Source organism: Mandrillus leucophaeus, unplaced genomic scaffold, assembly GCF_000951045.1.
Source record: "Mandrillus leucophaeus isolate KB7577 unplaced genomic scaffold, Mleu.le_1.0 Scaffold766, whole genome shotgun sequence".
Taxonomy (NCBI): Eukaryota; Metazoa; Chordata; class Mammalia; order Primates; family Cercopithecidae; genus Mandrillus; species Mandrillus leucophaeus.
Window position 1 is genome coordinate 1 of NW_012108319.1, and position 15,102 is coordinate 15,102.

General features: G+C 37.2%; 1 protein-coding gene across 1 annotated transcript; it reads left to right on the forward strand.

Annotated features, from left to right (window-relative positions):
• Positions 1-611: 611 nt before the first annotated feature.
• On the forward strand, positions 612-11,772 carry LOC105529449 (E3 ubiquitin-protein ligase MIB1-like; the record flags this gene model as incomplete). Its single annotated transcript, XM_011966595.1, has 4 exons — positions 612-690; positions 4,254-4,367; positions 5,659-5,759; positions 11,573-11,772. Coding segments are annotated over 4 exons (435 nt in total), but the record flags the coding sequence as incomplete, so codon positions are not given.
• Between the last annotated feature and the right edge of the window lie 3,330 nt (positions 11,773-15,102).

Here is a 15,102-nt window from a genome sequence, read left to right on the forward strand (position 1 = left end):
ATCTCGGCTCACTGCAAGCTCCGCCTCCTGGGTTCACGCCATTCTCCAGCCTCAGCCTCTCAAGTAGCTGGGACTACAGGTGCACGCTGCCACGCCTGGCTAATTTTTTGTATTTTTAGTAGAGATGGGGTTTCACTGTGTTAGCCAGGATTGTTTCAATCTCTTGACCTTGTGATCCGCCTGCCTCGGCCTCCCAAAGTGCTGGGATTACAGGCGTGAACCCCTGCACCCGGCCTAGTCATTTCTTATTTTACTACTTTATTTGTTCATTGTCTTTTTTAGTTCCCCCTCAAAAGTAGTTTTTGGGGGAAAAAATATTGAAGCCTCCAGAGGCTTTCTCAGAGGAAGTGGAGTTTTTTTTTATTCTATATTTTAGGACAGATAGGGAGATGAAGGTAGAATAGAAATAAGTGCCTGTTAAGCTAGGATATATAAAGATGTGAAAATGAATAACCAGGAAAGCAGAGGATGAGGGGAAAGTGTGTGTTAAATTTCTCTGTGCCTAGAGTGTTTTCTTATGGAGGAAATACATTTGGATATAATCGAACTTGTTAGTGTTACTAGATTTATCTATAGATGGTCACTCTGTGCTGTAACCTCTTTTTCTATAGATTGAAGAATGTGTGGTGTGCTCTGACAAGAAAGCAGCTGTTCTTTTTCAACCCTGCGGCCACATGTGTGCTTGTGAGAGTAAGTAGCTTATACAGAGTTCCTCAATATTATTACAAAAATAGAAAGTGAAACAAAATTATGGTTTTGAGGGTTTTTTTGCTTTTGCTTTTGGATAACTCATAAAAAAGTTGATGGGCCCCGAGTACCTTCTATTTCTTTCTCCATACTAGAATGTCAGCTGTTTCCCTCCATGCGTCTGAGCATTAGGGAAGACTGAATATGCTGTGTTTTATTTCAGTTGTATTAGCACAAAAGGGTCTCTTTCCACACATAATAGAAATTTATTTTGAAAAATAAATATTAAAACATTTAGTCTAGCCTTTGTTCACATAGAAAATTAGCATGTCTTCATTTGTCTTCACCTTAATATTGCCTCTCCTGTGTACTTTCCTCACTGCAGAAGAATCAACAGCAACCGTTTCTGGGGCTGTAATTTCTGGCCTTCTGTAAACTTTTATGCCAAGAGAGCTTTTAGAAATCTTTTCTGTGTGAGGATAGTATTAAAATTTAAAAGATGTTTTAAAGTTTCTTTTAAATATATTGTCTTGAAGGCCTTTGCCCTTGTTCTTTTCAAGTTCATACACTGTTAAATATTCTCTTCCCTTTGCTTTTCTTCATTTTGTCAGTAAAGGATTTTATTTTATTTTATTTTTTATTTTTGGCAGAGTCTCGCTCTGTCACCCAGGCTGGAGTACAGTGACACAATCTCAGCTCACTGCAACCTCTGCCTTCCCAATTCAAGCGATTCTCGTGTCCTCAGCCTGGGCAACAGACTGAGACTGTCTCAAAAAATAAAAAAAAAAATTAAAAAAAAAAATTGCAATAGGCAGCTGGTCAACTGAAGAAAGGGTGAAGGTTTTGTTTTGTAACATTTTGCCTAAAGTGACTGTTTTTGTTTACAAAAGAGTGGTATAATGGCTATTACCCAATACTATCAAAAGGGCACATAAAGAATTCTCTGTCTTAAGTAAAAAGGACTCAGGTTAAGTTTTCATAGGCCAGAGGTTGGCAGACATTTTTTGTAAAGGGTGAAATAGTAAATATTTTTGGCTTTGTAGGCCACATGGTTTCTGTAGTAACCACTCAACTCTTTCCCACTGCTCTACTCTGCACTGTGGTGCAAAAACAACCATGGAAAATATGTAAATAAATGGGCCTGACTGTGTTCAATGAAACTGGTTTTATAAAAGCAGATGACAGGTCAGATCTGGCCCTCAGGTGTAGTTTGCTGACATCTATCATTCACCAAAGTGATACCTACATGAGACTTGAAAGATGATTATAATTATTAGTTGATAACACAGATTCTAGAGCCTTAATATAATATTTCCCCCCAGGAGCTTCCAGAATTTTTGCCATGGCCTTTGTTCCTTTTTAAAATTTTTTAAAATTAAATTAAATTTTTTTTTTTTATTTAAAAAGCTTCAGCTTTAAATTTAGCCTTCTGACTCTGGGCTTGTGCCTTCAACATTTTCACAATGACATTCTGCTCTTCGAAAGGAAAGCATTCTTGATCCTGTCATGGGTACATTTAGCAGTCATGGAAACACTATCGGCCGTGCTGACAGTTTTTAAAATTTTAGACAACCTTATAAGAACTTTAGGTCTCACAGCATGAATCCCTTGAAGTCTGCCTGAGCACACGCCACATGCAGACATTGGTGCTTTCCCTACCTTCTTGATAAAAAGTTAACAATACCAGGGTTTGGGACAGCCTAGTTTTGTTAAATGCTGTGTTGTAGGAAAGCCTATGATGGTGTGTCAAAACTAGATCATGCTGAGTGCCTCTAGATAGCATCCCTGGAAGAGGAAAAACAGTCTTTGCTTTAAAATGTATTTAATGACAAGAGCAACAACCAACTTTTATTGAGCTCTTAACTCTGTACCAGGCATTTTAATCTCTTTTTGAGTATTTCCTCATTTATTTTCAGAACAATCCCAAGAAGTAGATGGTTTTCTCTATTTTATAGACATGCTCTTAAACATTTATTTGCTAAGGGAGATGAAACTGAGGTGGAATATATTCCTTTCCCAAGGAGTATACGGTAACGTAATTAGTGCAGTACTGCCATCACAGTCAGGTTAGGCGGTGAAAGTGCTTTGGCATGCCAAAGGAAGGAGAGATTACATCCCTTTTGGAGGTGCTGAAGAAAGATTAGAAACAATATAGATAGAAACAATACAAACAGAGAAGATAGAAGCAAAGATAGAAACAATACAATAACTAAACAGTTAATTTTAGATAATTGTGTTTATATATTATATATTTAGTCAATTAGTCCTTATGTTGAAGAAAAAAATCTGCCTTCAAATTGAAGACAAATCCCAAACCAGATTTCCACTTAGCGTTAGCTCCTACCTAGTGCATCATGTATAACCAAGCGTCAGACCCATTTATGTTTAGGTTTTGGCATGAGGTCAGCCTTGGTAACTAACTGTTCTCCATCCGTCAGTGTGCATAGTAAACTGTTAGGAATGTAGGCCCTACTCTGTCCACATCAGTGGTTTTGTGCTTTGTTCAAATCTAGTGGTTTGCCGTAACCTGGATATTCTGCCATGGTTTCCATTATTTTTCCCATTTTTGAAATGACAAGACACTTGATATGTAGGCTAAGATATGGAATACATTTTCATAATAAATGTTAACGAGAAAGAATATGTTGAATTGCTGTGTGTTATTTTATAATTAATTAACAAGTTTAGATGTAAGGTAGTATTAACAATTCACAACATACAGTTGTGTCTAGATATTTCTTATTGGAATGGGAATGCATTCTTCTGAAATATTGTTTATAGCCTTTGCAAATCAAATATTAGAAAGATAATCTTTTATGAAAATTAAATTTTTTTCCTGAACTGCTATATTAAAAAAGCAATCAGTAAGCAATTTCCTTGTTACATTGCATCAATTTGGTAAGAGAAGGAAAGAATTGTTCAGTATATTTTAGCACTTTTAGAGAAAAGCCATTTACAATAGAAAATATTTTTAGAAAATTATCATGTTGGCGGGGTGGCGGGCAGGGTGGGAGAGAGCATTAGGACAAATAGCTAATGCCTTCAGGACCTAAAACCTAGGTGATGGATTGATAGGTGCAGCAAACCACCATGGCACACGTGTACCTGTATGCGTCCAACAAACCTGCAGTTCTGCACATGTATCCCAGAGCTTAAAGTAAAATAAAAATAAACAAATATAAAGAAAATTATCATGTAAGCAAGCTTATAATTCTAGTATTAGTTGACATTTGTCACTATTATCTCTCTCCTTTATTCTCAAGTCTTAAGATCTTGAAATATTTATTGTTTCACTTATTTCTTTAAAAAACAAATTTCACAGTTTATTCAGCTGTATTAGAAAATGTCATTGTTTTCATAATGGAGGGCTCTCTATTCTGGAGGCTACCGATGGAGAATACTCATTCTTAGGTTGATAACATTTTAAGGAGGTAGAATTGCATATTGATGTAACTTGCATAACATATATTTCAGTGTGAAGTTTAAGTCATAAAGATTAGCAGAGAAAGGCAACACTCTCATTAATGTTCTCTTTTGTAAGAAGTGTCTGTGTTACCATTTTCCAGACTGTGCTAACCTGATGAAAAAGTGTGTGCAGTGTCGAGCAGTAGTTGAACGAAGAGTGCCTTTCATTATGTGCTGTGGAGGGAAAAGTTCAGAAGATGCCACTGATGATATCTGTAAGTCAATTGTCTTAAGCATTTTCATATTTTGCTTTTTTTGGGGACTTGCACGAATACCTCTTCTCTTTCGTAATATACTACTGCCTTATAAAACCTAAGATGTCTGACTTGGATCCACAGTGGAGCAGGTATTGTTTTCTGGTGCTCTTGTTATATTACAAGAAACCTGAAATTCTATTTTTCTGTGATTATAGAACTGTAACATCAATCTTTTGAGAAACATGTATGCTATTAAGAATATTGTTGTGTTCTTGCATAAGGAAAATTTGTGCTCTATTTTAAGATGAAGTTTAGTGTGTTTTGTCCAGGGGCGGGGCACCATATTACAATTTATTTTTCAGTTTACTGAAAGTATTAACCTGCTTCCATTATGCAACAGGTTTGTTTACTTCGTTTAGGTTTTTTATGGAATGGTAATTATTTGGGGCAGAGTAATTATAGGCAAACAAAAATGTTAACAGTGAAAGGGTGGAAAAATGAAAAATAAATGATTTCCCCTCAACATTTTCAGTAGTACAGCTATTTCAAAGTATTTTTTCTCTTTGCACTAGATATTAGCTGAATGGTTTCTTTGATTTCATATTCTCTGAACATGTTTTATGAGCAGATGAGGAAGAGCATTAGTGTGTAGCAACTTCTGCGTGAGATTTTTGTCTTTATCACAAATAGAACAGAATAAAAATCTCAGGGACAGATTAACTAGAATAAAAGACCAAGGATCTAGAGAATAGGAAAAGTGAAATCAAAGATTTCCCTTCATGTTTGCGTACTGTGAATGATGGCCTTTCTTGACTTCCTCATCTCAAATCAGTAATAACAAGGAAGTTTAGTCATAAAGAAAGGAGACTAGATTTTTGTATGTCCTCATAAAAATCATCTAAGAGATTTTAATTATTGCTGCCAAAGCTGGCCAGAACTCTGCTGGTTACTTTATTGGTTCATATGGTACAGGAACAGAGGAAACAAGCATAGAATGTATTGGTGAGCTTGCCAAAGGAAGCATGTAGAGCCTTGGAAAACCCAGAAGTCTGTGTATGGATTGTGCTCTGGCTGAATTAAATATAATTGTAAATTAATGTGCGAACTATTTCTTTTTGGAGTTCATAAATGGAAGAGTGTAACAGAATGTCACTACTGTATCTGTTGTCCAAGAGTGAGAAAACTTTTTAAAGAGGATTGTAATAATAGTTTTATGTTTTTAATAAACAAAACAGTAATAATTTTATAAATACAATGTCATTCTGTCAAAGCAATAATAACTGAAAATCTTTTAAAATCTACATTACAGCAAGTGGGAATATTCCGGTGTTACAAAAGGACAAGGATAATACCAATGTCAATGCAGATGTGCAAAAGTTGCAGCAACAGTTACAAGACATTAAAGAGCAGGTAATAATGATTTCATGTAAACAGTGACGCTATGAATGGCACTGAATATTTTCCTGTAAAACTACTAGTGTTTCTGTAATACGTATGGTTTATATTAGTGTATCACTTGTATTATTTGAATATTTGCAATGATTAGAGGGTTTAATCGGCACTTTCCAAAACAGGTAACACACAAATGGCCAATGAACATGAAAAAATAGTCCAATCACATTAGTGATCAGGAAATGAAAACTAAAACCACAAGGAAGTTCTTTTTCATAACTGTTAGATTGAGGAAAATGTTAAAGACTGTCAGTATCAAGTGTTAGGCAGAATATGTAGCAGCCATAACTCATACACTGCTGGTGGGAATATGTATTAGTAGAAACACTTTGGAAGACAGTTTGTCATTATCTAATAAAATGGAACAGGTTATTGTTTAGGAATATAAACTTGGAAAAAACCCATACAGATGGTATTAAAAGTCGAAGGTAGTCCAGGCGCAGTGGTTCATGCCTGCAATCTCAGCACTTTGGGAGGCCAAAGTAGGAGGATTTCTTGAGCCCAGGAGTTCAAGAGCAGCCTAGGCAACACAGTGAGACCTCAACTCTACAAATAATAATAAAAAAAATTAGCTGGGTGTGGTGACCTCCCAACTACTTGGAGGCTGAGGTGGAAGGATCACTTGAACCTGGACAATCGAGGCTGTGGTGAGCTGTGATCGCACCACTGCACTCCAGCCTGGGTGACAGAATGAGATCCCGTCTCAAAAAAAAAAAAAAAAAAAAAAAAATTCAAGAATAGTGGTTTTCTTGGCAAGAGACGGCTGGAAGGGGCACAAGGGAAGAAGGGAAGTCTCTAGGTCTGAATGCTCTGTTTCTTGATCTGAGTACCAGATACATGAGCTTGATCAGTTTGTGAACTTGTATTAAACTGTACACTTATAAGTCATGAACATTTCTATATACGTGTGATACTTTAATAGAAAGGGGCCGACATGATGGCGCACGCCTGTAATCCCAGTACTTTGGGAGGCTGAGGCAGGCAGATCACCTGAGTTCAGGAGTTCAAGACCAACCTGGCCAACATGGCAAAACCCAGTCTCTACTAAAAATACAAAATTTAGCTGGGCGCGGTGGTGCGTACCTCTAGTCGCAGCCTACTCTGGTGGCTGAGTCAGGAGAGTCGCTTGAACCTGGGAGGTGGAGGTTGCAGTGAGCCAAGATCGTGCCACTGCACTCCAGCCTGGGTGACAGAGTGAGACTGTCTCAAAAAAAAAATAAATAAATAAAAATAAAGGAAAAATGTGTCTGTACACACATATACCATAAAGAAAAGCAGGGGAAAGATAATGCAAAATTCACCATAGTAGTCATCAGTGAGGGATACATGGAAAGGACTGGGGAGGATTTATAGAGGGGCTTCAAAAATAAGAGTAACATTCCATAGTTTAAACTGGGTGTTTGTTATGTTATTCTTTGTATCTTTTTTTCTTTTTTTTCTTAGAGTCTCACTCTGTCACCCAGGTTGGAGTGCAGTGGTGCAATCTTGGCTCACTGAAACCTCTGCCTCTCAGATTCAAGTGATTCTCATGCCTCAGCTTCCCAAGTAGCTGGGACTACAGGTGCACACCGCCACCCTCAGCGAATTTTTGTGTTTTTATTAGAGATAGGGTTTTGCCATGTTGTCCAGGCTGGTCTTGAACTCCTGGCCTCAAGTGATCTACCCACCTTCCCCTCCCAAAGTGCTGAGATTACAGGCGTGAGTCACCGTGCCTGGCTGTTCTTTACATCTTATATGTATCAACAAATGTACTCTTTTATATCTACCTAATATTTAATAAAAGCAACAATAAGATAAAAAAATTAGCAAAAACTTGTAGGTTTGTTATGTTAAGTAAGACAGCAAGTCTTTTTTCTTTTTGGCCATACCTTACCATTTGACCAAGTTACTAAATCTGATTTACAGGCTTGAGCAGTTCTTTATTTAGCCAGTCACGTCAGTATTGGCATTCAATTGTTAGAATCATCACTCCTGTGTTTTCTATCTGAATTTATAACATGGTCAGTAGTTAGCAGCCCAGGATAACTAATGACCCTTGTGATAAGTAATTAAGAATTGGTCAGTTGCAGTGATGTGTGCCTGTAATCCCAGCTGCTCAGCATGCTGAGGTGGGAGAATTGCTCGAGCCCAGGAGTTTGAGATCAGCCTGAGCAACATAACAAGACCCTGTCTCGACAAAAATTTTTAAAATAAATCAACAGGCTGTGATGACACATGCCTGGAGTCCCAGCTCCTCAGAAAACTGAGGCAGGAGGATGACTGGGGCCCAGGAGTTTGAGGCTGAAATGAGCTATGACTGTGCCACTGCACTCCAGTCCAGATGGCAGAGTGAGAAACCATCTCTTTGTGGGGGCTGGGGGGGAAATAATTGAATGTCTGAATGTATTAGGCATTTAAACCCCCATCTGAAGAGATGAAAACTCTGATTGGACCAGTTTTTCTTTTGAAATCCAGCATCTAGTGATACTTGTTAGAGAATGAATAAGTAAAGATCAATATGAATTTAAAGGTTCTTAATGTAATTTGGAACATATTTGGCTAGTTCTAATATAAAATAAAACATTTAATGTATCTAATACATCAAATATAAAATAAAAACATTTTTAAACATTTGAAGCTCCTAGCATCTTGATTCTTTTCCCATAAGACATCTACAGAATAAGCTGATTTTTGAACATGTCTTCTATAAAAAGCATTTTATATTCTAATTGTGAGTTAAAATTGTTAACATGAATAGTGACATTTATTGAACCCTATATGGATCCTAAAAGAATAATTCAGCTTTATTACATCCAAAGGTTAGCATTCTACCCAAGTTTATTCTCCCTTAAATAATCCTCATCACCATATTTTATCACTGAAGTATTTAAGCAGTTTTATTGAGGAATGATGGGATTTCTTATAGGGACTCCCTTCAAGGTTGTTAAAAACAAACAAAAAAACAACCAGAAAACATTCAAATAACTCTCTTCATTTAAATCTCCAGTCTATTACCACAGTGTTTCTTTAACAGATAAAATTTAATTTAACTTGGTATTAAGGATATACTAATCTCAAAGTAAACTTAACACAGGCTGCACAGATGTGTCTACTTTTGGAAATAAGAGTTATCCAATATTACAAATACCTCTTGAAAATTTAATAGACATAAAATTATTAATGACATTATCAATCTATTTTTTTTTTTTTGAGACAGGATCTTACTCTGTCACCCAGGCTTGAGTGCAATGGCACAATCATGGCTCACTGCATACTGAAACTCCTGGGCTCAAGCAATTCTCCTACCTCAGCCTCCCAAGTTGCTGGGACTACAGGCATGTGCTGCCACACCTGGCTAATTTATTATTTTTTGTAGAGATGATGTCTATGTTGCCCAGGTTGGTCTTGAATTCCTGGGCTCAAGCGATCCTCTTACCTCGGCCTCCCAAAGTATTGGGATTACAGGCGTGAGCTGCCGTGCCTGGCCGGCTTTTTAAAATCCAAAAAGATGGGATTTTCTACAGCTTTGCTTCTCAAAACTTTAAGACAGTTTGCTTTGGAGGAGTGGGTCTAACAATTTAGGCTACAATTCCTTTTACAATGATCTCTGGTATTCTCAAAGTTGGTAACAGTTGGTAACAACATGTCATATAGGCTTTAGGCCTAGTTTTTTAATGAAGACATTTCTTTTTAGTTATTTCCATGTTATTTGGGAAAGCTATAAATCAGAAAGTATTATGATACATTAAGGCAAATATGATTTTATAAATGTAAAATGTGTTTTGTGAATTTCATATATAGCTGACATACTTCTACATTCTTGCAAGTTCATGAAATTTACATTTATTAATATGTAAGGTTAATTTGTTTTAATTCAGGGGAATCTACATTGATAGTAATACAGTGCAGCACAGTGTCTAAGAGCAAGAACTCTGGGGCCCTGAGTTGGTTCACACTAGGGCTTGCTTTGAGGAAGATTTTTCAATCCTGCTGAGCCTAGTTTCCTCATTTTCCAAGTGGGAGTCATACCAGGACTGAGATTGTATCCTATCTAAGCATAGTGCCTGACAAGTGTTCTCAGCTACTTCTCAGCACTGCTCCCCACCCTGCACTATGTATTGTGTGACACAGCCTTCTTTTTATACAAGAGCAGCTGAGTACCTAGATTCAGGGAATTTCAGTTAGACTGAATGGAGCTGTTTTCATCCATTTCCTATTATGTTTTGGTTTATTTAGTTTTTTGTTTGTTTGTTTTGAGACAGAGTCTTGCTCTGTCGCCCAGGCTGGAGAGCAGTTGATGCAGGATTTTTCTCAACCCCTTTGTCAGACTTGTGACAGAGGGGCCCTGTTTACTTAGCCACTGTGCTCAGGTGCTTGCGGGAGGGAGCACATGAATGAGCAATTGCAGGATCCATGCGGTGGCACCCAGGTAGGGGTGTCTGCGATTTCGAAGTCCCTTAGGGTGTGTGTTAGAGTGCTCTCTTAGTTCTGCCTTCCATGGACAGCGGTGTGTTATCAGCTCAGTTGGCCCCTTGCCTCATCATGTGGGGTAGCTGCCCTCCGCCAGTAAGGGCAAAGGGCCAGTGTTAACAGCCTTATTTTGGGTACCCACACTTGGTGTGTCCCGAGCTCTTGTCCAGTGTTCAAGAAGAATGAGGTTACCTGGACACTTGAAGGATGGTGAAGGCAGAGAGTTTTATTAGGTGATGCAAATGGCTTTCAGCAGAGAGGGGATCTGGAGTGGAGGTGGGACAGGCAGGTAATCTTCCCCTGAAGTCCGGCTGTCTCTTCCCTGAAGTTAAGCCATCTCTCCTCCAAAGTCCAGTCATCCCTTTGAAGTCAAGTTGCCTCTCTCCCCTCTACCACCTGAGTCTGGAGTCTTTAAAGACACAACATGGGAGGAGTGGGCAGGGTGGGCTGTGGGTAGTTTTGGAAAAGGCAACAATTGATTGGTAAAAAGACATTATTTAGAAAGAACTAATTGGGCCGGGCGTGGTGGCTTATGTCTGTAATCCCACCACTTTGGGAGGCTGAAACGGGCAGATCGCGAGGTCAGATCAAGACCATCCTGACCAACATGGTGAAACCCCATCTCTACTAAAAGTACAAAAAAATTAACTGAGTGTGGTGGTGCGCACCTGTAGTCCCAGCTACTTGGGAGGCTGAGGCAGTAGAATCGCTTGAACCCGGGAGGCAGAGGTTTCAGTGAGCTGAGATTGTGCCACTGCACTCCAGCCTGGCAACAGAGTGAGACTCCGTCTCAAAAAAAGAAAGAAAGAAAGAAAGAAAGAAAGAAAGAACCAATTGGGAGACAGTGGGCTAACAGGAATAGAAGTTCTCACTTTGGCCTGTGGGTTTCAGGCTTTTCAGTTCAGAGGTTGGGTTTCACTGGGGACCCGCCCCGTCTGCCTAGAATTTCTCTGCCTCCTGCCTCTATCACAGTGGCGCGATCTTGACTCACTGCAATCTCTGCTGCCTGGGTTCAAGCGATTCTCATGCCTCAGCCTCTTGAGTAGCTGGGATTACAGGCATGAGCCACCATGCCTGGCTATGTTTTATGTATTAATAGTTTTTAGTCTTATGTAGTACCTTTTATACTATCCTGATAGTACAACCAGTGTTTCTATTTTGTAGGGATGACATTTTAACTATTTAAAAATGTTAAAATATTTTTTAAAACTACCAAAATACTATTTGACTAAAACGACTAAAGAAAAGTAATGATATATAACAGTCTGTCACTTTCCGAATATAAAGTGTCTAATTTATTACTTGGTTATCTCACATTACAGACAATGTGCCCCGTGTGTCTGGATCGTCTGAAGAATATGATTTTCCTCTGTGGTCACGGAACCTGTCAGCTCTGTGGAGACCGCATGAGTGAATGTCCTATCTGTCGCAAGGCTATTGAACGAAGGATTCTTTTGTATTAACTAAGACACATGGTGTATTTTGTTAGCTAATGTATCAAGTCATGAGAGCTTAGTAGGCTTTTGATCTAGTTGGAAGTTCTGATGAGTTAATTTCTAATATCATAGTTTAATTAGGCGGTAATTAAACTAGATTATAAGTTTAATTAGAGTATAATTAGGCTGTAAAGGTACCAGAACAAACAACCCTACAAAACGGTGTTGGAAATTGTGTTTTTTGTTTTTGTTTTAAATTTGAAAAATCAAATTCACGTAACTCATAGGTAATTTACCTTTGGCTTCTAAGAGGAAAGTCCTTTAAGGATATCCTTTTTTTAAAAATTGCATTTTTCTCTTATAATTTATAAATCTGTTAGATCTCAAAAGACATAATTCTTTGTGATCAGTTATCCTTCATTTCATCATGGTTTTACACAGTGAGTTGATACAGGTTCTCTGAAAAGTCATGCATCAAATAAAAGGGGCAGGTCAAACCATTATGTCACATGGTAAATTATAAAATGACAGTACAAGTTCCAGATAGTTAAGGGAATACTGAAGGGATGATTCTCTTTTTAAGATAACAGGAAGTTATCCACATGTTTCTTTCTGAATTCTTAGAGTAAATGGAAGCATAGAATGAGGGAATAATGACTTTGCATTTATCTTATTTTCTAGATTCAAAAGGAACATTAACTTGAATCAGATTACCAGTTTCAAGATGACTGATAGACAAGAAAAGGAAAAATAAGCAATAATAGTGGGCAACTGAAAAGAAAAAAAAACAGGAGTATCTATTAACTGGCCACTAGCAGTTGCCTTTCCTATATTAATTCATACACTATTTTGTTCAGCCAGTGTTTTTTAAAAAATCCATGAAAAGCGTACTTCAGGTTTTCTGTGATTACTCATCTGGGCTTGAGCTTGATCTGAGCAGTGAAATGACATTGCCCTATTTGGACCTCTGAGGTTCTATTTAGCTTTGCTGATGTACTGAATAGTACCCCAGTGATCTGCAAAAAATAATGCCTTTTCCAAAGGCAGCAGTCTTTTCTTCTTTGTATCAGTTAATTCTGACAGTGTTACTGATTCTGTCTTCATTATAGGCCTTATTTCCATTATCTCTTTCTTTATAGTAAGTTTTACTGTAAAGAAAACAGTCTTTCTATGTATACCTACAGATGAGGATATTATTTAAACTGCCAACAATATCCAAGACATGGTCAATAACCTAATTATAAGTACTTTAGAAAGAGTGACCAGGACATTTATAGAAATGTCTGCTTACCGGTAGACTTTAAAAACAACAACAACAACAACAAACTTTAGCGCATTTAATCATTTTTTTTTTTTCTCCTTTGAATGATCTCCTTTGTAGTCTTATTGTCTCCTGAGTAAATGTACACATAAATAAGTGTTTGGGCGTTCATTGCTGCTAGACTATATCAGCTGTTTACATAGTGTCTACTATATGCTGTTGATAAGCTTTTTCCTAAAAATAGTTATCCTCTTTTGTAGTTTTTTTTCCCTCCTTTAAATCTGGCTAGCTTTTCTTACTTCAGTTTTTGTAGAACACCAACTAAATTTGAAAGTATGAAGTCTCTAGCCCTCATAACACTGTTTCTGGCTGTTTAATCATTGCTGCCTTTGCAAGTCCTGGTGAAAGCAATGGGAAGCTTTGCTTGCTGGTTTTGTAGTCTCAACAATTCCATGTCTATGTTTAGCTGAGTAACTGCTATCATTTAGAACAGTACAATTTGTATAGATTTCAAATTTGAAAATTTAAATAGACTCAGTTATCTAATAAGGGGCCACTGAGCCTGTTTTTAAAAAAACTATTTTGAAGTTATAAAAAGGTAGAACATCTGACTGATGATGTTCACATAAAGAGACAGACAGACAATCTCCTTGCAGACATGAAAACAGCATGTTAGGTTTTTCCTTTCCTTCCATGCCATGGGCTACCCATCTCTTTCCACTAGATCACCTGGTGAGGAGGGAGCACCTGGCTGACTCCTGCAGAGTTGGCCAATCAGAGAATTGTGTGGTCCCTAGCTCTACTTTCCTTAAACAAATCCTTTCTGTTTTCTGGCCGCAATGGTAAAACAGATCTCTCAAAGGTAATAGCATCTTCCAGACTAGTTTAATTATTTCTTTATAAGAATATGACATACATTTTTATTATAGAAATAATGTCGTTATAATTTTAGTGCTAGTACTTGTGGATTTTCTGTATTCGTATCACCTTGAAATTTGTTGCGTGAATAGAAAATACTTCTTTATTCATGTTTTCAATCACCTAAAAATTATTTTACATTTATTTTGGGTTTGTGAGAGATAATAAGATTAAGAACTTCATCATTTCAGTGACTTTCCTCCAACTCTCTGAATCTGCTACCTCTTATTATATGTCCCTTAGCAGTACTTTTCCAGTTAGGTTTGTTACCCTCCTCATTAGCTAAACCTCTTTATCTTGTGCCTCAAAAGAGCTTTTACTTTTCTTAGAATCATTTAAAAAAAAAAAGAAAAAAACTGACACGCATTCATGCAAAAAAGTATTTATTGGGCTTCAGGGATTAGATACATAACAGTGGAAAAATGGCATCTTAGCACACTCAGAATTTATTGTGCAGCAGTTGTGTATTTTAAGGAATCTGTAGTTAAAAGGAAGAGATCCAAAGGTCCTGATAACATTTCCTGATGTTTCAGAAGAGTTGTCAATGAGTAGTGTCTGAATTTCCTCTCTGTACCCCTCACCCTGCCATTTTCTCCTTTATTCTTCTAAGATTGTTAGCGTTGTTACTCAAAACATACACATACAATATACCGGATGGTGCTATTCTAATGGTATTTGTTCACATAACCTAACATTCTTACTGCTTATACTATATACATATTTAATTTTGTTGGGAGCAAGAAGGTTTTCAAGAAAAGATAATTTTGTATTAGTGTAGGAATATATTAGACAAATGTTTAGCTGGCCAAATTATGCATAAGATATTTGTAACTTTAAACATTGCTAATTGACCAGCTAGCTATGGAAGCATAAAATTAATTGATAATTCATGTTGGAAATACATTTCTTAAATTTATATTTTTATGGCTTTAGCCCGTAAGAGCATTTTAGCATATTGAAATGCATGCTGCTTAAGATGTGTCTGGTTCAAATATGAAAGCTTGCTGAGTCATTTTTACATAGCAGAAACATACTGTCTATGTGTTGCCCAATTGCTGTTTGTCTATTCTGAATTCTGGACCGTTTTTGGACTAGGAATTAGTTAAATTCATGAACTAAGAGAATTAAAGATGGGGTAGAGTAGGATCAGTACAGTGGGGTTACAACAGATAGGAAAGTCAGCATTTGAGTGTAGAGAAGAAAAGAGGATCATATAGATGTCATCTATAGGCTTTAA